The sequence below is a fragment of the Sturnus vulgaris genome, chromosome 28 (genome assembly GCF_052056855.1).
Source record: "Sturnus vulgaris isolate bStuVul1 chromosome 28, bStuVul1.hap1, whole genome shotgun sequence".
NCBI lineage: Eukaryota > Metazoa > Chordata > Aves > Passeriformes > Sturnidae > Sturnus > Sturnus vulgaris.
In genome coordinates, this window is record NC_142270.1 from 3,087,264 (window position 1) to 3,108,491 (window position 21,228).

Consider the following 21,228-nt stretch of genomic DNA (forward strand, 5'->3'; position numbering starts at 1 on the left):
CCAAGAAGGGGCAAAAGTCCCGGAGATGCTTGGACTACAACTCCCATCAGCCCCAGCGGCGAAATTCCCCAATTTCCCCTTTTCCTCCTCAAATTTCGCTTTTTCTCCCCAAATTCCGCTCCTTTCCCCCACCAAATCCCACCAGCTCCGCCCGCTCCCCCTCAACCCCAACGCACCTGTGCCCCCACCCGACAAAACACAGCACACAAGCGGATCAGTTTTTTCATTTTTCCTTTTTTTTTAAAAAAAAAAGTTTTTCTTTTTTTTTTTTTTCCATTTTTGTGAGTTTTTTGTGGTTTTTTTTAAAGGCTGGGCGAGAGGTAGGATAGAAAAGGGCGTTTTTTGGCCTCTGATAGATCAGGTTTGGGAGCTTTTCTTACCTTTCACTCCCTTGTGAAAAACACCTGGGCTACTGAGGGAATTTTACACAATGGATTAAAAACTTTATATTCCAAGAGATATCTCATATCCACAAAAAAAGTAAGGACAAAAAACAGGGAAGATTTGAGGCATAAATCACATCAAAAGACTCCGTGTCCTACCTTTAAATAAGGAAAACGTACAAAAGTGGCCAAAGGTTGTGCAAAAATTCTTCAATTTGCGCTTAATATTTTACAGAATCAGTACAGGAAAATGTAGGAATCAGTAAAAAAATTAAAAAAAAAAAACAAAAAAAACCCAAAACCAACCCCCGGAGGGATTTGTCACGTTTTAGCAACAGGAATTTTGCTGTCCCAGGGTGGGAATCTTGGCTCATGTGGGGAGAGTTGGGCACTTTCAAGTCCCTTTTTTTTTTTTTGTTTTGTTTTGTTTTGTTTTTATTTTCCCCAGCATAAGGCAAAAACCCGACCCTGAAAAACACACTGAGATTCACAAAAAAATGATGTAAACGAAGGATTTATCTTCCAAAAAAAAACCAAAAAAACAAAAACCTCCCCCCGTTGGAGGGATGATCCAAGAGGCTCCTTTAGAACAGAGGGTGTGAGGCTGAAGGCAGCTCCAGGATTCCCACACTTTTGGCTTCTTTTGGGGTGTTTTTTTCCAGCTGTTTTTGTTTTTTTTTTTATTTTTTCTGAGGGAAAACATCCCCCCTAAAAAAAAAAAATTACGAAAAAAACCCCCCAAGGATGACTTTGTGCAATTCCTGCCCCCATTCTCAGCTAAGGCAGCGAAGTCCCTGCAATTTGTGTTTATAAAAAAAAAAAAAAAAAAAAACACATTAAAAAAAAATTTGAAAAATAAAAAATTAAAAAATAAAAAATTAAAAAATAAAAAAAAAATAGAAACAAAGAGAAAAAAAAAAAAACCGAAAGGCGGCGGCGGTGAGGGCGATCCAGCATCCGTTTTTTTTTTTTTTTTTTTTTTCTTTTTTTGAGGGTGAAAAAAGGGATTTTGTTAAAATGCCAACGCTGTGGGGAGGGAAAGGGGGAATCTCTCGGTGATTGGGGAGGGGTCAGGGGGTCTCGAAGCCCACACGGAAGCCGGGCTGGGCGGGCACCACGGCGCCGTTCTGGCCCTGCTGGACGCTGTAAGCCGGGCCCAGCCACGGCGCCGACGACTGGCTCTGCCTGCAGACACGGGAAAAAGAAATTAATAAAAATTAAAAAAAAAAAAAAAAAGAGGCAGAAATCACACTGAAAGGATTCCATTCTTTGCATTTCGAGCCTCTGGATGGAATGGGTAAGTGGAGGAGTGAGCGAGGAAGTAAAAGAAATTTTTAAGGGTTTTTAGTAATGAGAGGAATGTTGGGTTTGTCTTTATAAATGAGATCTGGGTCTGCTGGGGGATAAAACCAGCACTGAGATAAAAGAAATAATGGGATGGATTCCACTGATTGATGAATGGGAAAAAAAAGATATATATTGAAAGGTGAAAGAAGTGAGAGGAATGTTGGGTTTGTCTTTACAAATGAGATCTGGGTCTGCTGGGGGATAAAACCAGCACTGAGAGAGAAAAGAAATAATGGGATGGATTCCACTGATTGATGAATGGGAAAAGATATTTCCCTTTACAAACAAACTGTAGGGCTGCTGAGAAATGAAATTGGATATTGAAAGGTGAAAGAAGTGAGAGGAATGTTGGATTTGTCTTTACAAATGAGCTGTGGATCTGCTTGTAGGTAAAACCAGCACTGAGAGAGAAAAGAAACAATGGGATGGATTGCACTGATTGATGAATGGAAAAAATTTAAAAAAATATATTTGCCTTTACAAACAAAGTGTAGGTTTGGTGAGAAATGAAATTGGATATTGAAAGATGAAAGAAGCAATGGGGAAAACCATGAATTCTGTAAGAATTAAAAATGCCAAGGGAGGGTTGTACATTAGAGGGGAATCTCAGGGATCAGGGGTTTGGGAAGTCTGGGCCTCTCAATGATCTCAGCCCATGGGGAAAGAGAGAGGGAAATTGGGATAAAAAGGGAGGGGAGTCCTCCAAAAATGTGAGAGAGCCCAGGGGAATGTCCCATGGCCTCTGCCTTTATCCCAATAAAGCTCCAGGGCTCCTCTGGCTCCTTTTTGGACACTCTGGAGTTTGTGGGTTCATTTTCCTGACAGTAAGTAAGAAGTAGTACATGTTCTAATTTTTCAACCATACTAGTGTTTCCTTAAAGGCTCCAAAAATCTACCTTCAAACATAATAGAGCTAGAATTTAAAATATTGCTTACATTTTTCAGTTAAAACAAAATAAGCTATGCATGTAGTCTACATGTAGCCTAAAAAACTAAAGCTCTAATAGGTTAAAAGCAGCAGTCTAAGTTTGTGTCTCAGCTAGTTAAAAAGTTTCTATAAAATAACAAGGATCAAAGTGAGCTGGTGCTCTATGCCATGGCTTTTATGCCATGTGCATTTTGCCATTTCTTTGCTTTGTTTTTGCCTTTGAAACTTCTGCAATAAATAACTTTATAGCAACTATTAACTTGCTTGGCTTTTTAAAAAAAAAAACATAACCTGACAGTGGATGCCCAAGAGGCACCCAGAGGTTGCCTAAACCTCACAGGGGATAAAAAAAAATAAAATTCTTTAGGGATTTGTAAATTGTCCCTGGGGTTTGGTGGGGAAGGGGTTTCAGGGAGGTTTGGGGTGCTGAGGGGGTGTTGTCCTCACCCCAATGGGGTGCAGGTCTGGGGTGCAAAAATCATTTCCCAAAAGGGGTAAAAATTGGGATAAAAATGCTCTGGACTCACCCAAAACCCTACTGGGATGTTCCCACCTTGCTGCAGCTTTGAGGTGCAAAAATCACTTCCCAAAAGGAATAAAAATAGGGATAAAAATGCTCTGGACTCATCCAAAGCCCTGTTGGGATGTCCCAACCCCACTGCTGCAGGTCTGAGGTGTGAAAATCACTTCCCAAAGGGGTAAAATTTGGGATAAAGCTCTCAGGGACTCATCCAAAACCCTGCTGGGATATCCCCACCTTGCTGCAGCTTTGAGGTGCAAAAATCCCTTCCCAAAGGGGATGAAAATTAGTGATAAAGCTCTCAGGACTCACCCGAAGCCCTGCTGGTTCCAGGCCTGGCCATAGACGCTGTAGGTTGGCACCTGCCAGCCATTGGGCACGTACTGGCCCAGCTGGGCACCCCCGTACCACTGCCCCCACTGCCCGTAGGGTGGGGGGTAGCTCAGCTGGCCCTGGGGACACACAGGGGGACAGCAGTCAGGGATTCAGGAATTGGGGAATTCTCAACACCCCAACACGATCTGGTTGGTCCCAGCAGGCCATGGGTGCTGCCAGGTCACAGCTCTGCTGGGAATTCCATCCTTTGCCAGAATCACTCCTGTGCCTTCCCAAAATCCCACCAATCCCAAAATCCCATCAATCCCAGTATCCCATCGATGCCAAAATCCCACCAATCCCAAAATCCCACCAATCCCAATATCCCATCAAGCCCAGTATCCCATCTATCCCAGTATCCCATCAATCCCAATATCCCATCTATCCCAAAATCCCATCTATCCCAACATCCCATCAATCCCAATATCCCATTGATCCCAAAATCCCATCTATCCCAAAATCCCTCCAACATCCATCATCCATCCAACCATCCATCATCCATCATCCATCCATCCATCCATCATCCATCATCCATCCATCCATCCATCATCCATCATCCATCCATCATCCATCCATCATCCATCACCCATCCATCCATCCATCATCCATCCTCCATCCATCATCCTCCATCCATCATCCATCCATCATCCATCCATCATCCATCCATCATCCATCATCCATCCATCCATCCATCATCCTCCATCCATCATCCATCATCCATCATCCATCCATCATCCATCATCCATCATCCTCCATCCATCATCCATCCATCATCCTCCATCCATCATCCATCCATCATCCATCCATCATCCATCACCCATCCATCCATCCATCATCCATCCATCATCCATCACCCATCCATCATCCATCCTCCATCCATCATCCTCCATCCATCATCCATCATCCATCCATCATCCTCCATCCATCATCCATCATCCATCCATCCATCATCCATCATCCATCCATCATCCTCCATCCATCATCCATCATCCATCCATCATCCTCCATCCATCATCCATCCATCATCCATCCATCCATCATCCATCATCCATCCATCATCCTCCATCCATCATCCATCATCCATCCATCCATCCATCACCCATCCATCCATCATCCATCATCCATCATCCATCCATCCATCATCCATCATCCATCGTCCATCCATCATCCATCCATCATCCATCCATCATCCATCATCCATCCATCATCCATCATCCATCCATCATCCATCATCCATCCATCCATCCATCATCCATCATCCATCATCCATCCATCATCCATCATCCATCATCCATCATCCATCATCCATCCATCATCCATCCATCCATCATCCATCCATCATCCATCCATCCATCATCCATCCATCATCCATCATCCATCCATCATCCATCCATCATCCATCATCCATCCATCATCCATCCATCCATCATCCATCATCCATCATCCATCCATCATCCATCCATCCATCCATCATCCATCATCCATCCATCATCCATCCATCCATCATCCATCATCCATCATCCATCCATCCATCATCCATCCATCATCCATCCATCATCCATCATCCATCCATCATCCATCATCCATCCATCATCCATCATCCATCCATCATCCATCCATCATCCATCCATCCATCATCCATCATCCATCCATCATCCATCATCCATCCATCATCCATCCATCCATCATCCATCATCCATCATCCATCATCCTCCCTCCCCGTCACTCCCCCATCCCAGCCAATTAGCAGGGTAATTAATCAGCCTCTCCGTGCTGCAGGAGCCCCTGACCTGCTGCACAGGGCTGACCATGTCTGGTGTCTCCTTGCCCCAGTAACATTTCACCACGTGGCCCTCGATGGTGGTGCCGTTCACGGACACGATGGCGTGGGCGGCGCTCTCGTGGGAGCTGAACCTGTGGGTGAATCACATTGGGAATATTTATTGGGATATTTATTGGGATATTTAATGGGAACTACTCCATCCTCTCATTCTCCCTAATCACTGTGGAATTTGGCAAGGAGAGCAGTCAATTTATGAATTCTTTAATTCAATTTTTGGATTTTTTTAATACTTTTTTTCACAGGTTTTCTTACTAAATGGGAATGATTAGTCAATGTATTATTTTTTAAACCATTTAAAAAAATGGTATTGATTTTTAACTGTTTTTTCACTAAATGGGAAAAATTAGTCAATTTATTGATATTTTACTAATTTTATTTAATTGATTTTTTCTGATTTTTTTTACTAAATGGGCAAGATTATTCAATTTGATTTTTTACCGATTTTATTTGATTTTTATCTATTTCTTTACTCAATGGGAAAGATTAGTCAAGTTACTTTTTTTTTTACTTTCTAAATCGATTTTTTTTACTGATTTTTAAAATTAAATGGGAAAGATTAGTCAATTTATTGATTTTTTTCACTAATTTTAAAATTTTTTATCGATTTTTTCAACTAAATTTTTTATTTAATGGGAAAGATGGAAATCCCCATCCATTGCAAGGAAATGAAGATATTTCCCCATTTAACTGGAGAAAGAAATGAAGGAATATTTCCATATGACAAATGGGATTTTTTTTTTTCTGGGATTTTTCCCACTTTATTATGGCCATAACCCCTCCTCAGACCAGAGGAAGGCAAACCCCTCTAACCTGGGAGGGTTTCCTGAATTCTCTGTGCTGATGGATGACAAAGGACCCTGTTCCAAATGACTTCTGGGATTTTTCCAATTTTTTTATGGCCATAATCCCTCCTCAGTGCACAAACCCTCTTATCTGGGAGGGTTTAGTGACTCCTCAGTCCTGAATGACAAAGGGCCCTGGTCCAGGTGGATTTGGGGATTTTTCCCACTTTATTATGGCCATAATCCATCCTCAAACCAGAGGGAGGAAAACCCCTCTAACCTGGCAGGGTTTTCCTCCCTCTGTCCTGAAAGACAAAGGGCCCAAATGTTCCAAATGATTTCTGGGATTTTTCCCACTTTATTGTGGCCATAATCCATCCTCAAACCAGAGGGAGGAAAACCCCTCTAACCTGGACACCCCCAGCCTTGCAAACCCCTAACAATGGATTTGAACACTTTAGGCCCCAGTGTGTTCCACACCAGCCAAGCCATTTTTAGTCATTATCAAACACTCTGGAATTCATCGAGGCTCCTGAAACATAAATTGTGCTAAACTGGGAAAGAAGAGGCTGAAAAAGCAGAACTAAGATAAAGAAAGGCTGTGAAGCACTGGGCTGGAATCAATCATTCACTGCAAGGTGTGTGCAGAGCTCGTGGACAAGAGAGGCACCAGCAGTTTTAGAACGTTTAAATAAATGTTTTCAGAATGTTTTTAGTTTTAGAATGTTTAAGTAAAGCATGATGTAAACAAGTGCTTTCTGCCAATCCCATGGGTTATTTGTTCAGAGGGAGCCCCCATCCCATTATCCCATTATCCCATAATCCCATAATCCCATTATCCCATTATCCCATAATCCCATAATCCCATTATCCCATTATCCCATAATCCCATTATCCCACCTGACAAAGGAGTAGCCTTTATCTGGGAACACTCGGATCTCCATGATCTGCCCGAAGGGGGAGAAGGTCTGGCGCATCAGCTGCTCTGCAGCAGGAAGGACAGACAGACAGAGCAGGTCAGGCACCCCTGGGGACACGTCAGGAACCCCTGGGGACACGTCAGGAACCCCTGGGGACACGTCAGGCACCCCTGGGGACACGTCAGGAACCCCTGGGGACACGGGGACAGTGGCAGGGGGGTCAGGCACCCCTGGGGACATGGGGACAGTGGCGGGGGGGGGTCAGGCACCCTTGGGGACACAGGGACAGTGGTGGGGGGGTCAGGGACACAGGGGACAGTGGCAGGGGGGTCAGGCACCCCTGGGGACACGTCAGGCACCCCTGGGGACACGGGGACAGTGGCAGGGGGGTCAGGCACCCCTGGGGACACGGGGACAGTGGCAGAGGGGTCAGGCACCCCTGGGGACACGGGGACAATGACAGGGGGTCAGGCACCCCTGGGGACATGGGGACAGTGGCAGAGGGGTCAGGCACCCTTGGGGACATGGGGACAGTGGCAGGGAGGTCAGGCACCCTTGGGGACACAGGGACAGTGGCAGGGGGGTCAGGCACCCCTGGGGACATGGGGACAGTGGCAGGGGGGGTCAGGCACCCCTGGGGACACGGGGACAGTGGCAGGGGGGTCAGGCACCCCTGGGGACATGGGGACAGTGGCAGGGGGGGTCAGGCACCCCTGGGGACACGGGGACAGTGGCGGGGGGGGTCAGGGACACAGGGGACAGTGGCAGGGGGGTCAGGCACCCCTGGGGACATGGGGACAGTGGCAGGGGGGTCAGGCACCCCTGGGGACATGGGGACAGTGGCGGGGGGGGTCAGGGACACAGGGGACAGTGGCAGGGGGGTCAGGCACCCTTGGGGACACGGGGACAATGACGGGGGGGTCAGGCACCCCTGGGGACATGGGGACAGTGGCGGGGGGGGGTCAGGCACCCCTGGGGACACGGGGACAGTGGCGGGGGGGGGGGGTCAGGCACCCCTGGGGACACGGGGACAGTGGCAGGGGGCGGGGCCACACGTACCTGTGAGGCCCGAGGTGACCCCCCCGCAGTACACGGTGCAGTTGCTGGGGCTGGACTGTGTCACCACCTCGTCGTAGGACAATTGTTTGGTGTTTGCTGCAAGACATTGGCATGGGGATTTTAGTCCTGATTGGAGCAGGGATGTTTGGAATGACCTGCAAAGCTTTATAGGGACACATCAGAGTCCTGATTCCAGGGACAGGAATTTGGGATCAGGGACAGGAATGCACTGGGAGTGCAACAAGAATTGGGGATCAGGAATTCGGGAATTAAGGGATGAGAACATGCCAGCAAAATTCTGGGAAAATCCTGGAAAATCCCAGAAAATCCTGGAAAACTCCAGAAAATGATGGGATTGAGGGAATAGGAAATCACCCTAAAGGGGCTCCAGGAGAGCTGGAGAGGAACTGGGGACAAGGGATGGAGGGACAGGACACAGGGAATGGCTTCCACAGGGAAAAGGGAGATTGGGGTGGGATTTTGGGAAGGAATGATGGAATTCCCAGTGGGGCTGTGGCTGCTCCATCCCTGGCAGTGCCCAGGGCCAGGCTGGAGCACCCTGACTTAGGGGAAGGTGTCCCAACCGAAGGCAGGGTGGGGTGGGATGGGCCCTGAGGTCCTCCCCACCCCAAAAACTGTGGGATCCCCCACGCCAGGAGCTGGCAGGGAACAGGGTGGGCACCTACTCTCATAGGTGCTCTTGGGAGCTGGAGGTTTCCTGGTGGCCCAGTTGGTTCGGATCTGCCGCCCCCCGAGCCACTGCCCCCCCATCTGCTGGATGGCGTTCTCAGCGTCCTGCACGAGAGAGGAGAGAAAAACCCCACTGAGCCCACTGCTGGCAGCCCTTCCTGTGGGACACAGCCACGGGAGTGTCCCCACTGCCCCCCTGAGTGCCCCCAGTGCCCCCCTGAGTGACCCCACTGCCCCCCTGAGTGACCTCACTGTCCCCCTGAGTGACCCTGGATCCCTGGCAGTGTCCCAGCCTGGCAGCCCTTCCTGTGGGACACAGCCACGGGAGGGACCCCAGTGCCCTCCTGAGTGACCCCAGTGCCCCCCTGAGTGACCCCACTGCCCCCCTGAGTGACCCTGGATCCCTGGCAGTGTCCCAGCCTGGCAGCCCTTCCTGTGGGACACAGCCACGGGAGGGACCCCAGTGCCCCCCTGAGTGACCCCAGTGCCCTCCTGAGAGACCCTCAGAGTGTCCCAGGCCAGACTGGCAGCCCTTCCTATGGGACAGAGCCATGAGAGTGACCCCACTGCTCTCCTGAGTGACCCCACTGCCTTCCTCAGTGACCCCACTGCTCTCCTGAGTGACCCTGGCAGTGTCCCCGGCCAGGCTGGCACCCCTTCTTGTGGGACACAACCATGGGAGTGACCCCAGTGCTCTCCTGAGTGACCCCCCTGCTCCCCAATGACCCCCCTGCCCTCCTGAGTGACCCCAGTGCTCTCCTGAGTGCCCCCAGTGCCCCCCTGAGTGCCCCCAGTGCCCCCCTGAGTGACCCCAGTGCTCTCCTGAGTGCCCCCAGTGCCCCCCTGAGTGACCCCAGCGCCCCCCTGAGTGACCCCAGTGCCCCCCTGGATCCCTGGAAGTGTCCCAGGCCAGGCTGGAGCCCCCTGGCACAGTGGGAGGGGTCCCTGCCATGGCAGGGGTGGCTCTGGGTGGGATTTCAGGTCCCTCCAACCCAAATCCTTCTGGGGTTCTGTGATTTCTGTGGGTTTATAAACAGAGAGAGAAACCTCCACGTGTCACAGTCAGGGAAACCAAAGTGAAAATCAGGGGAAGATCCAGACTGGGATAGAGATCAAATATTCACTGGAGAGGGAAATGAAGGGATCTCCCCATTTATTGGGGATGGAAATGATCTAATGCATTTACTGAAGAGAGAACACAGATCTGTCCCATTTATTAAAGAAGGAATTGAAGGGATCCCATCCATTTTCTGAAGATGGAAAAGAAGGGATTTTACCCATTTATTAACAGGAAATGAAGGGATTTTACCCATTTATTAAAAGGAAATTAAGGGATTTTAGCCATATATTAAGGGAGGAAATGAAGGGATTTTACCCATTTATTAACAGGAAATGAAGGGATTTTACCCATTTATTAAGGGAGGAAATGAATGGAAATGAAAGGATTTTACCTATTTACTGAAGAAGGAAATGAATGGATTTTATCCATTTATTAAGAGGGAAATGAAGGGATTTTACCCATTTTTTAAGAGGAAATTAATGGATTTTACCCCTTTACTGAGGAAGGAAACAAGAGCTCTTACCCATTTATTGAAGAAGGGAACGAAGGGATTTTTCCCATTTACTGAAGAAGGGAATGAAGGGATTTTACCAATTTCTTGAGAGGGAATGAAGGGATTTTACCCATTCACTGAAGAGGTAAATGAAAGGATTTTACCCATTTCTTGAGGAAGTAAATTAGGGGATTTTACCCATTTCTTGAGAGGGAATGAAGGGATTTTTCCCATTTACTGAAGAAGGGAATGAAGGGATTTTACCCATTCACTGAAGAGGTAAATTAAAGGATTTTACCCATTTCTTGAGAAGGAAACAAGTCTCTTACCCATTTATTGAAGAAGGACACGAAGCCGTAGCCCTTGGACTTGCCCGTGGCCATGTCCTTGACCACCCTTGCATCCCTAAAAGCACAAAGGGACCCAGCTTAGCCCCAGCTGGGCTCAGCCCCAGCTCCCTCCACCCAAATCCACCCAAATCCACTCAAATCCACTCCTTATCCATCACTACAGGAGCTGGAACCATGTAAGCTTTAAAATCTTATTTATTTATCAACACATTCTACCTGCTCGTTGCAAATGTTGAGTAGAAATGAACAGAAAATAAAAATGAAAATTCAAAAAAAAGGAATTGAAAGGTGTGTGTTGCCTGTTAGCTGAATTGTTTAATTCTCAGGTCAACCTGTTAGCCCCTTTTTGGGCAGAATTTTAGGAAGATTAATATTTCAGAAATGACTGAAGAAATAAACCACATTTCAAGTGTTAAAACCACACATCATTATCAAACAGGAGGGATTGGAACTACGAGGCACAGGAAAAAAATAATTAAAAAATCCAGTGACCAGGCAAATGGAATATTTCCTGATTGATTTCTTTTTATTTGCATCTTTACTGGTGCTAAACTAATTTTTATTGATGAGCTCGAGGTGTGATCAGCACAGAGAGAAATGTGGGTAATTATTGACCTCTGGCTGCTTTGAATCCCTGTCAAAAATCCTCTCCCTGCCTTTGTGCTGACTCTGCTCATGATTTCACTCATTCTGGAGCTTTTATTCCCAATTTTTCAGTTGAGATGAAGTAGAGATGAGTGTTTTCCCCTTTCTCTCTCAAGCTCAGCTCCCCAGAGTGGCTTTTCCAGGCAATTTGGGACATTAGACCCAAATTCTGGGAAAGTTAAAAAAAAAAACAAAAAGAAGAAGAAGGGAGATCTAACAGAGAACAAATATTCCTGCTGCTTTGGAGAGGGATTTTCCTCAGGCATTTTCCTCTGTGGGTTAGAACTATTGTTAATAATTGTAAATAATTGTTAATTAGGCTTCAAATTTCCGAGCCTTAATGAACTTTGTGCCCAGTGTGGTTTCTCAGTGCTGTGCCTGGGCTCTGCTGCTTTCTCTGCCCCCTCTGATTTCCCTTCCATGATTTCCTGACTGGTTTTATTTTTTTTTTCTGGCTGTTCTGAACAATTCCACAGGCTACAGTTCACAGTGGAGAAATGTTGTACTTTTATTGACCTTTATCAATTTTATTTCTGGGACCAGCTCAGCTCCCTGACCCAATGGGTTTGGACAAATTTGTGGGGCCTCAGGACAAGGTGATGCTCAAAAAAAGGCTCATTTTGAGGGAAATGGGATAGAAATGTTTGCTATTGTAAATAAAAAACATTTGTGAAATCTGCAAACCTCCTTCAAAATACACATCCAGTGCTCAAAGCAGCAATTTCAAGTTCTCTATGCCTTGATTTGGAAGGGTTTTCTATCTTGGATAAGAAATGATTAATGAACAAGAATTAATCTGATGGCTTTGATAAGCTGTTATTTATGTTTAAATCTGATCTACAACCCAGGTCTCTTACTGGGCTCACAATAAGGGAATTGATCTGGATCCAGACTGAAAGACAAATGTGTCTCACCCCAGTTTTGATTCCACCAAAAAGAAAAGTTGGCTAAGGGTGGCTGGCACCAAAAATCCCGAGTGCCAAGGGCTGCCAGGTGCAGGGTGTGGATTTTCCAGGACAGGTGGGATAAGGGATGTGGCTGTGAGAGCAGGAGTGTGGCCCCTGCACTGCCACAGGGGCACTCCCTGAGCACAAAGGGCTCAGACCCTGATGTGCCCTAAGAAAGGACTTACGAGATTCTTCCAAAGGGAGCAAAGGCTGCTTTGATGTCTTCAGTTGTGATCTCAGGGCTCAGGTCTCCGACAAAGACGTGGAAATGATCTTTGGGGGAAAAGAGACAGGAGGATTTAGTGGTTGGAGACATTCTCTGAGCAGAGCAGAGGGGAAACAAAAACCTCTTGTTAAAAAAACCTTTATTAAAACTCCAGGTGTTACTCAAAATCTATTATTAAAAAGCACAAAAATATGTATTAAACACCACAAAAATCCCTATTGGAGGCTACAGGAAGAGCTGGGGTTTAGCCCCATCAGCCTAAAATTCCAAGAATTTCTCCACAGAAGTTGCTGGGAGTGATGGAACCTCTTCTGCTCCTTGAGGGAGGTGCTCCATGTGCCTCAAAAATACAGAATGAGGCATTTTGGGTTTTAATTCACAACTGCCCAGGTACCAAACAGCCATGGATTTGCACCAAATCCCTTCCTGATGCTACACGGAAATGGAAGGGAATTTCTTCCATAAAAATTCAATGGAAAACAAACAAAAGTCCCCCAAACTTAGCTTCAGGGAACACCCTGGAGATCCACAATTTGATGTTTGAGACACAATCACCTTGTGAACGCTGTGTGATGGCAAAGATCACATTTGCCCCGAAGTTTAATTAACACAAACACAATAAATAATTAGGGCTCCAATCAAAAGCATTCCCCCAGAGCTCTGTGTGGTGCATTTCTGTTTCAGAAATTGCACAGCCCAGTGACACTTACTGCTGGTGTCTTTCTTCTGGCTGCTGGGGGTGGTGGCCCAGTTCACTTTGACCTCCTGCAAATGGGAATCAAACATCAGATTTGGCAAATCCCAAAATGCTCAAGACATCTCCAGTGCTCAGATCTGACCCTACAGGGCATCCCATGTGCCAGGCTGGAGTTAAAACTCAAGTCTAAGACATTTTTCTGGGCAGAGGGTTTGTTCTTAAATTAACAGGGCAAGAGCTGCCCTGCTCTGGGGGTGCTCACCTGGAGAGGAGAAGGATCCAGGGAGAGCTCAGAGCTCCTTCCAGAATCTAAAGGGGATCCAGGAGAGCTGGAGAGGGGCTGGGGACAAGGGATGGAGGGACAGGACACAGGGAATGGCTTCCAAATGTCCCAGGGGTGATTGTGAACAGGATAGGGACAGACTCTGATCAGTGGTGCCCAGTGACAGGGTAAGGAGCAATGGGCACCGACTGAACCATGGGAAGTTCCACCTGAATATGAGGAAATGAAGGAAAATGTGAAGGAAAATGTGAAGGAAAATGTGAAGGAAAACTTTCCTTTGAGGCCAGGACCAGGCTGTGGAATCTCCTTCTCAGCAAACATCAAATCTCTGCCTGGACACTGCCCCGTGCATCCTGCTCTGAATGAACTTTGGCACGGGATCATCTCCAGAGGGGCCCTCCCACCACAACCACTCTGGAATTTCGGGATTCTCTCCCGGTTCCACATCCTCAGCTCCAAGTTTCCCCCAACACTTTTAAATTCTTACAACGCCCTGAACTCCTCCCAACGCTCTGAACTCCTCCCAACGCCCTGAACTCCTCCCAACGCCCTGAACTCCTCCTCCCAACGCTCTGAACTCCTCCCAATGCCCTGAACTCCTCCCAACGCCCTGAACTCCTCCTCCCAATGCCCTGAACTCCTCCCAACGCCCTGAACTCCTCCCAACGCCCTGAACTCCTCCCAACGCCCTGAACTCCTCCCAACGCCCTGAACTCCTCCCAACGCCCTGAACTCCTCCCAACGCCCTGAACTCCTCCCAATGCCCTGAACTCCTCCCAATGCCCTGAACTCCTCCTCCCAACGCCCTGAACTCCTCCCAACGCTCTCAACTCCTCTTCCCAACGCCCTGAACTCCTCTTCCCAACGCCCTGAACTCCTCCCAACGCCCTGAACTCCTCTTCCCAACGCCCTGAACTCCTCTTCCCAACGCCCTGAACTCCTCCCAACGCTCTGAACTCCTCCTCCCAATGCCCTGAACTCCTCCCAACGCCCTGAACTCCTCCCAATGCCCTGAACTCCTCCCAACGCTCTGAACTCCTCCCAATGCCCTGAACTCCTCCTCCCAATGCCCTGAACTCCTCCTCCCAACGCTCTGAACTCCTCCCAAATCCCTGAACTCCTCCCAACGCCCTGAACTCCTCCTCCCAACGCTCTGAACTCCTCCCAACGCTCTGAACTCCTCCTCCCAATGCCCTGAACTCCTCCCAACGCCCTGAACTCCTCCCAACGCCCTGAACTCCTCCCATTGCTCTGACCTCCTCCCAACGCCCTGAACTCCTCCTCCCAACGCTCTGAACTCCTCCTCCCAATGCCCTGAACTCCTCCCAACGCTCTGAACTCCTCCTCCCAACGCCCTGAACTCCTCCTCCCAATGCCCTGAACTCCTCCCATTGCTCTGACCTCCTCCCAACGCCCTGAACTCCTCCTCCCAATGCTGTGAACTCCCCCCAATGCTCTGAACTCTTCTGATCCGTTCCCTGCTGAGCACCTCCTCTCATTTCCCAGCAGGATTTCCCCCTGGGATGCCCCCAGCCCCTGGCACAGCCCCCAGACTCACCCCGAGCATGGCATCTTACCTTACCCATTATCTTCCTGCCGTTCATGGCTGCCAGGGCTGCGGCCGCGTGCCGGTGCTCGTAGAACTCCACAAAGCAGTAGGGATCATTGCCAGCTGTCTGAGACAGGAAACAGCCCGGGATTAGGGACACAAACCCGGGATTAGGGACATACATAAACCCGGGATTAGGGACACCAACCCGGGATTAGGGACATAAACACGGGATTAGGGGCTCAAACCCGGGATTAGGGACACACACCCTGGATTAGGGACACAAACCCGGGATTAGGGACACACATCCGGGTTTAGGGACACAAACCCGGGATTAGGACACACATCCGGGTTTAGGGACACCAACCCAGGATTAGGGGCTCAAACCCAGGATTAGGGTCACAAACCCGGGATTAGGGACACACACCCAGGATTAGGGACACAAACCTGGGATTAGGGACACACACCTGGGATTAGGGACACAAACCCGGGATGAGGGACACACATCTGGGATTAGGGCCACACACCCAAGATTAGGGACACACACCCTGGATTAGGGACACAAACCCCAGATTAGGGACACACACCCAGGACTAGGGACACAAACCCTGGATTAGGGACACACACCCGGGATTAGGGACACACACCCTCGATTAGGGGCATAAACCCTGGATTAGGGACACACATCCGGGCTCTGCCTGCTCTGCTCAGCCTCTGACTGCTCCTCAGCCTCCCCATGAGGAGAGATTTTCTGACTCTACAGGGACTTACAATGCTCCCAGAGCTCTCAATTCTGCTGTAGAAAGCTAAAATTGTGGTCAAGGATTTTTAAAACCTCATTTGCAACCTCCTCATGATTTAAGGAGTTCACTGTCCCTCTCAGCAGCCCCATGAGGACAGGATTTCTGATTAAAGGGACTAACAACAACCCTGGAGCTCTCAGTTCTTTAGTTCTTTACTCTTTAGAAAGAATAAAAAATTATGGTAAAGAGTTTTTCAAACCTCATTTGCAACTCCCTCATGATTTAATGAGTTCATTGTTCCTCTCCATGCCCACTCATCCTTAAATTTACCACCAGGCACGTGCAGAAACGATGCCAAAACCATCTGAGTGCACCTCCAGATTTATTTCAGGTGGTTGTGCCCTGTTTTTCCAGAGGAATTCCCAGATCCAGCAGCACAGCCTGGAGCCAGCAGCTCTGAGGACCAGGGAAATCAGAGGGTTCAGGCTCTTACATCCATGATCATCTTGCAGTTCTTGCAGGGTCCGATCTGACTGAAGAGCTGCAGGATCAGAGCCTCGGTCACGTCCCTGGAGAGGTTCCCCACGTACCTGGGGGTCAAACACAGGCATGGACACGGATGTTGGACACACTGCAACCTGGAAAGGGGTTTGGGGCCAGGATGAAGTGACAGGAAAAGGGGAAATGGCTTCCCACTGCCACAGGGCTGGGTGAGACAGGATATTGGGATGCAACTCCCAGAGCAGCTGTGGCTGCCCCTGGATCCCTGGAAGGGACCCAGGCCAGGCTGGACAGGGTTTGGAGCAGTCTGGGGCACTGGGAGGTGTCCCTGTCCATGGCAGGGGAGGCACTGGATGGGTTTAATGTTCCTCCCCAGCCAAACCATTGCAGGATTCCATGACTCCATAAACTCGACTTTCCAAACTGATCTCCCAGTACAGACTCCAGTTCCCACATCCCTACACCAACTCCCAGTACAGAAACTCCAGTTCCCATGTCCCTACACTGATTCATTTTCCAGCACAGACTCCAGTTCCCATATCCCTACACCCATTGATTTCCCAGTACAGAAACTCCAGTTCCCATATCCCTACACTGATTGATTTCCCAGTACAGAAACTCCAGTTCCCATAACCCTACACCCACTGATTTCCCAGTACAGAAATTCCAGTTCCCATATCCCAGCACCATCCCTGCCCCAGCACCACCTCCCAGCTGCCCCAGCAGCTCAGGATGCTGTTTGCCCACGTTTTACAAAACATTTGGTTGATTCCTTCCAAGGGCCTCAGGTTTTGGAAGCACCAGATCTGCCTGGAATACCTGAGGGCCAACGTGCTTGAGTGCACACATTCCCAGTTTGGGCAAGGATCAGCCTCCCCAAGCACAAACACATCCCAAACCCCACTCCCACCTGGGATTTTGGCCACCAAGCCCATCCATGAGCCACAGGTGCTTGTTGTTGTTGTTGTTGTTGTTGAGCCTAAGTCATGAGATTTTTATAAAAAGTGCAGCAAGAAACCTCAGCCCCCGAGGTGCAGCCACAGATTCCCACAGAGGAAGGTTCGTGGGAAACCTCTGCCACGGGAATCCTGGCAAAATCCCAGCCCTGAAACCACACTGGGGCACCTGAGCTGCTCCAGAGGGCAAAGGGGCTGTGAGAAAACAACCAGGAGCAATCCAAGCTCTGCCAGAGGGATGAGCTCCCAGGTTTGGTTGTGTGGGAAGGAGACACAGTGTGTGTCAGGAATGGCTCAAACAGGAGCTCTGTGTCAATTATTTAGGCAACTGTTCTAGGCAGGAGGCAGCACTGGGTTTTAAAATCAGCAGACAGACTTTTACAGGCACTGTCTGGCTCTAAGTGAGTGATTCCTGCACTTCTGACGGGTTTCCTTAAAACCTTTAAAAAAGGAGGGATTAGAGCAGTTCATTAAGGCAGTTAACACCAGGACATTCTCTCCCCAGCAAGTCCAACTGAGAAGGGAATCAGAGAGGCTGGAAAAGACCCAAGATCATCGAGTCCAACCTTTGACCCATCACCACCCTGATAACCAGAGCAGAACTAGCAAGGCCTCTCTTTAACTCCCTTTTTTTTAAATATTATAATTATTTGGATAACAATCAATGTGAAGAGCCTCGTGTGACCTTCTGGGTGCAAATTCATGAATTTGTGGCTGGAAGGTTCCCAAGCAGGGTGTCCACCCCCTGACCTCTGACTGATGGGATTTCATCCCAATAAACAGGCCTCTCCTGAAATATTCCTGACCTCAGCAATGGCTTTAGCAGGTTTTAGGGAAACAAAAAACCCCACCAATCTCTGTGTTCCTGAAGGATCCACTGCAGGAATATTTGTGTGTACACAGAGTGTGCCAAGGCAGGTGGGGAACACTCAGAGCCACTCCCTGACTTTTCCATGGAATTTTCAGCACACCTGGACCTTGTCCTGGGCCACTCACACAAACATGACCCAGCACTCAGGTGACCCTGCCAGGCAGCACTGGGTAACACAAGAGCTCAGTCCTGGCTCTTCCTGCACCTCTCCCACCCCTTTCTTTCCTGCTAATTGGACAAGAATCCAATTAACGAGTGGGTTGATGACTCTGCAGATGAAGGGCTGTGTTATCCAAGTTTATCTTGAGAAGCCAAACCCAACTGCTGCCAGAGCTTATGCGTGCTTCAGACCACAAATTAATTTAATTTAGGACACGTATCCCACGTGCATCCATGGAAAACACAAACAACAGGACTCTGCCACCTCCAAACTGCTCTGCAGATCCATCAGCTGCTGCTGAAAAGTGGCTTTCAAGGAAGGGAGCTGCCCCTCCAGGAATTCATTTACACGAGGAAAAACAGCTCCTAAGGGAACACAGGGCTCTGCACCCCCCTCATTCACACAGGTGAGGTGGAAAAGGCAAAAACAAGGAGTTACTTCCAGGAGTGTCTGCAATCTGCTCCAGAAAAACAACTGGAATGTGTTAAGGAATGTGTTATGGGTGCAGATGGCCTTGGGGGCCACACAGCTGAGGGAGCTCAAAATCCACACCCGGGGGGGATTTCTGGAGCAGAAATCCTACAGAAATCCCTGTGTGAGCACAGATTTAACACCCACTAAAGATCCCAACTTTCTGCCTTTGACTGCTCCTCACTGACACAGGTGAGGTGGAAAAGGCAAAAGCAAGGAGTTACTTCCAGGAATGTCTGGGAAGGAAAAACGAGGATGGAGAGGGGTTTGGGGGCCACATAAGTGAGGGAACCCTGAAATCCACACTTGAGGGAGTTTCTGGAACAGAAATCCTACAGAAACCCCCGTGTGAGCACGGATTTAACACCCACTAAAGATCACCTGAGCTGCACTTTGCTCCTTCTAAACCTGACCTGTGACACCCAGCAGGGGACAATTCCCTGTGTGACCCCAGAAAGTCACACAGGGAGGGAGGGAGTCAGAGAAATCCCACCCTGGACGTTGCCCAGTCCTGAGCTGTGTTTTAAGGCAGGACTGGGTGATCCTGGAGGTTTTTCCCAGCCTCAGTGATTCCCTGTCTGTGCCACCAGCCACACGTGCCCCAGGACAGGCACTTGGATTCCTTGGCACACGCCAAGGCCACCAGGCCCCTTGGCACGACCCTTGGGATGAGGGGGGAGAAAACATCTTCCCAAATAAACACACAAACACACTGGCAGCTCTGTGTTTGCACAAGCCAGGAATAGCTCCCAAAATGTGGGAAAACAACGGGATTGGGGAGGCAGAGAGTGGTGAGTGCTCGGGACAGCCGGGGTCAGGCACGTCAGGGTCTTGTCCTGTGGTCACTCGGCCAACTCAAGCCCTGGGGAGGGGCAGCAGTCCAAGGGCACAACAGTCCCTCACCTTGGAACGATTCCCTCTCTCCCTCCTGTCTTTCCTGCTGGAATGGAGAAGGCTTCTAGAGGTGGCATGGGAAGACTGGAGCCTGATTTCCCTGATCCAAACGTGGGAAAGCTACTCCAGGTAACACCTGCCTGGGAAAAGGAGGGAAATGCAACCCAGGTGTGCACAGGACCAGCACGCTTTGCTAAAATCCCACCTAAACCTCCCCTGATGTGGCTTCTTAATTCACTCCTTGGGAAGCAACAGGTCCAGAGAGTGCTTTGAACACTGGGACAAGCCCTGGATCCATGGGCACGTCCTGGTCATTCCCACGGAGCTGCTGAGCAGGGCAGTGGGGCTCCAGCTGTTTGCCAGGGTAGCCCCCACACCCACAGGGCAAAATCCAGCCAGTTTCTCACAAAAACCTACATGGACCACGCAGAAGGACAGGATCCTCACCATGGAACGGCTTGGGGTGGAAGGGACTCGAATCATCCATTTCTATCCCCTGCCATGGGCTCTGGTGGACTGGGGAGGGGGGCACACACACCTTCCAGACCCCCCTTCCCTCCAGATGTGAGCGTGGATGTACCAGGGAGGGGGACACACCTTCCACACTGCCCTTCTCTCCAGATGTGACCTGGGCTGGGCTGGGGAGAGGGCCACACACTTTCCAGACCCCCTTTCTATCCAAGAGGAGGGGGGACACACCTTCCAGATCACTTTTCCCTCCGGATATGACCTGGGATAGACTGGGAAAGGGGACACACCTTCCAGACCCCTTTTCTCTCCAGATGTGAGTTGGGATGTACTGGGGAAGGGACACACAGCTTCCACACACCCCTGTCCCTCCAGATGTGAGCTGGAGGCCCAGGGTAACGCCCGGAGCGTAGGGGAGGCTGGAGGTGCCCAGCACTGCGAACGGGGAAAGGGCAGGAATACCGCGGGAGCCGGGCTGCCCTCGCTGCCGGAGGGGGCCGGCTACCCCTCAGCCCCGGGCGGGGGTCGCTCCCGCAGCACTGCGGGCGGCTGAGGGTCCGCGGCGGAGCCCTGAGGGGCCCCGTCCGTGAGGCGACCCCGAGCCGCCCCTCCCCGCGGAGCCGGGAACAATAGGCGGTCTCGCCCCCTCCCCACTCACAGGGTCTTGGGCATTTCATCCTCCATGGCGCCGCCGCCGCCCGCCCCGGCTCTTCCCGCCCGCCGGGGCGGCCCCGTGAGCCCTGGGCAGCCCGGGCAGCCCGAGCGGCGCCGGCCCCGCCGGCGGACGGTCCCGCGGCGGCTCCTCGCAAGATGGCGGCGGGCGGGCGGGCTGAGGGGCCGGGGGGGGGGGGGGGGGGGGGGGCGAGGGGCGGGAACGCGCGTGCGCGGGGAGAGCGCGGGAACGGCGCGGGAACGCGCGGCCGCTCTGCGCATGCGCGGCCGTGAGGGGATGGCGAGGAAAAGTGGTGAGAGTTGATTTAAAATAGCAAAGGGGTGAAGGGATTTAAATTTAAAAATGAAAGGATTTAAAATAAAAGGCTTGAAAATAAAAGGGGTTAAAAGGAAAG

The 21,228-nt window shown here is 49.8% G+C and overlaps 1 protein-coding gene across 3 annotated transcripts; it reads right to left on the reverse strand.

Annotated features, from left to right (window-relative positions):
• Positions 1-214: 214 nt before the first annotated feature.
• Positions 215-20,963, reverse strand: TIA1 (TIA1 cytotoxic granule associated RNA binding protein). 3 transcript variants are annotated; one of them, XM_088180126.1, is made up of 13 exons: positions 20,820-20,959; positions 19,703-19,833; positions 16,334-16,430; positions 15,126-15,224; positions 13,279-13,333; positions 12,528-12,615; positions 10,730-10,805; positions 8,844-8,952; positions 8,158-8,253; positions 7,079-7,163; positions 5,344-5,467; positions 3,491-3,630; positions 215-1,568 (listed from the first exon to the last, which is right to left on the reverse strand). In XM_088180126.1, the coding sequence occupies exons 2-13, from the start codon at positions 19,768-19,770 to the stop codon at positions 1,454-1,456; spliced, it is 1,152 nt and encodes a 383-aa protein (XP_088036252.1). In that variant the 5' UTR covers positions 19,771-19,833; positions 20,820-20,959; the 3' UTR covers positions 215-1,453. The 3 variants fall into 3 exon arrangements, with proteins under 3 accessions (XP_088036252.1, XP_088036253.1, XP_088036254.1); XM_088180127.1 differs by lacking the exon at positions 19,703-19,833 and having other exon boundaries at positions 20,820-20,963; XM_088180128.1 differs by lacking the exons at positions 19,703-19,833; positions 20,820-20,959 and having other exon boundaries at positions 15,126-15,220.
• Positions 20,964-21,228: the final 265 nt, after the last annotated feature.

Coding starts and splice junctions, on each gene's coding strand:
- TIA1 (XM_088180126.1), bottom strand. CDS start 19,770: ATGCCACCTCTAGAAGCCTTCTCCATTCCAGCAGGAAAGACAGGAGGG. Junction 15,225..16,333: donor ACTGCAAGATGATCATGGAT/GTAAGAGCCTGA, acceptor TTCCTGTCTCAG/ACAGCTGGCAATGATCCCTA. Junction 8,254..8,843: donor TCCCAAGAGCACCTATGAGA/GTAGGTGCCCAC, acceptor AATGTCTTGCAG/CAAACACCAAACAATTGTCC.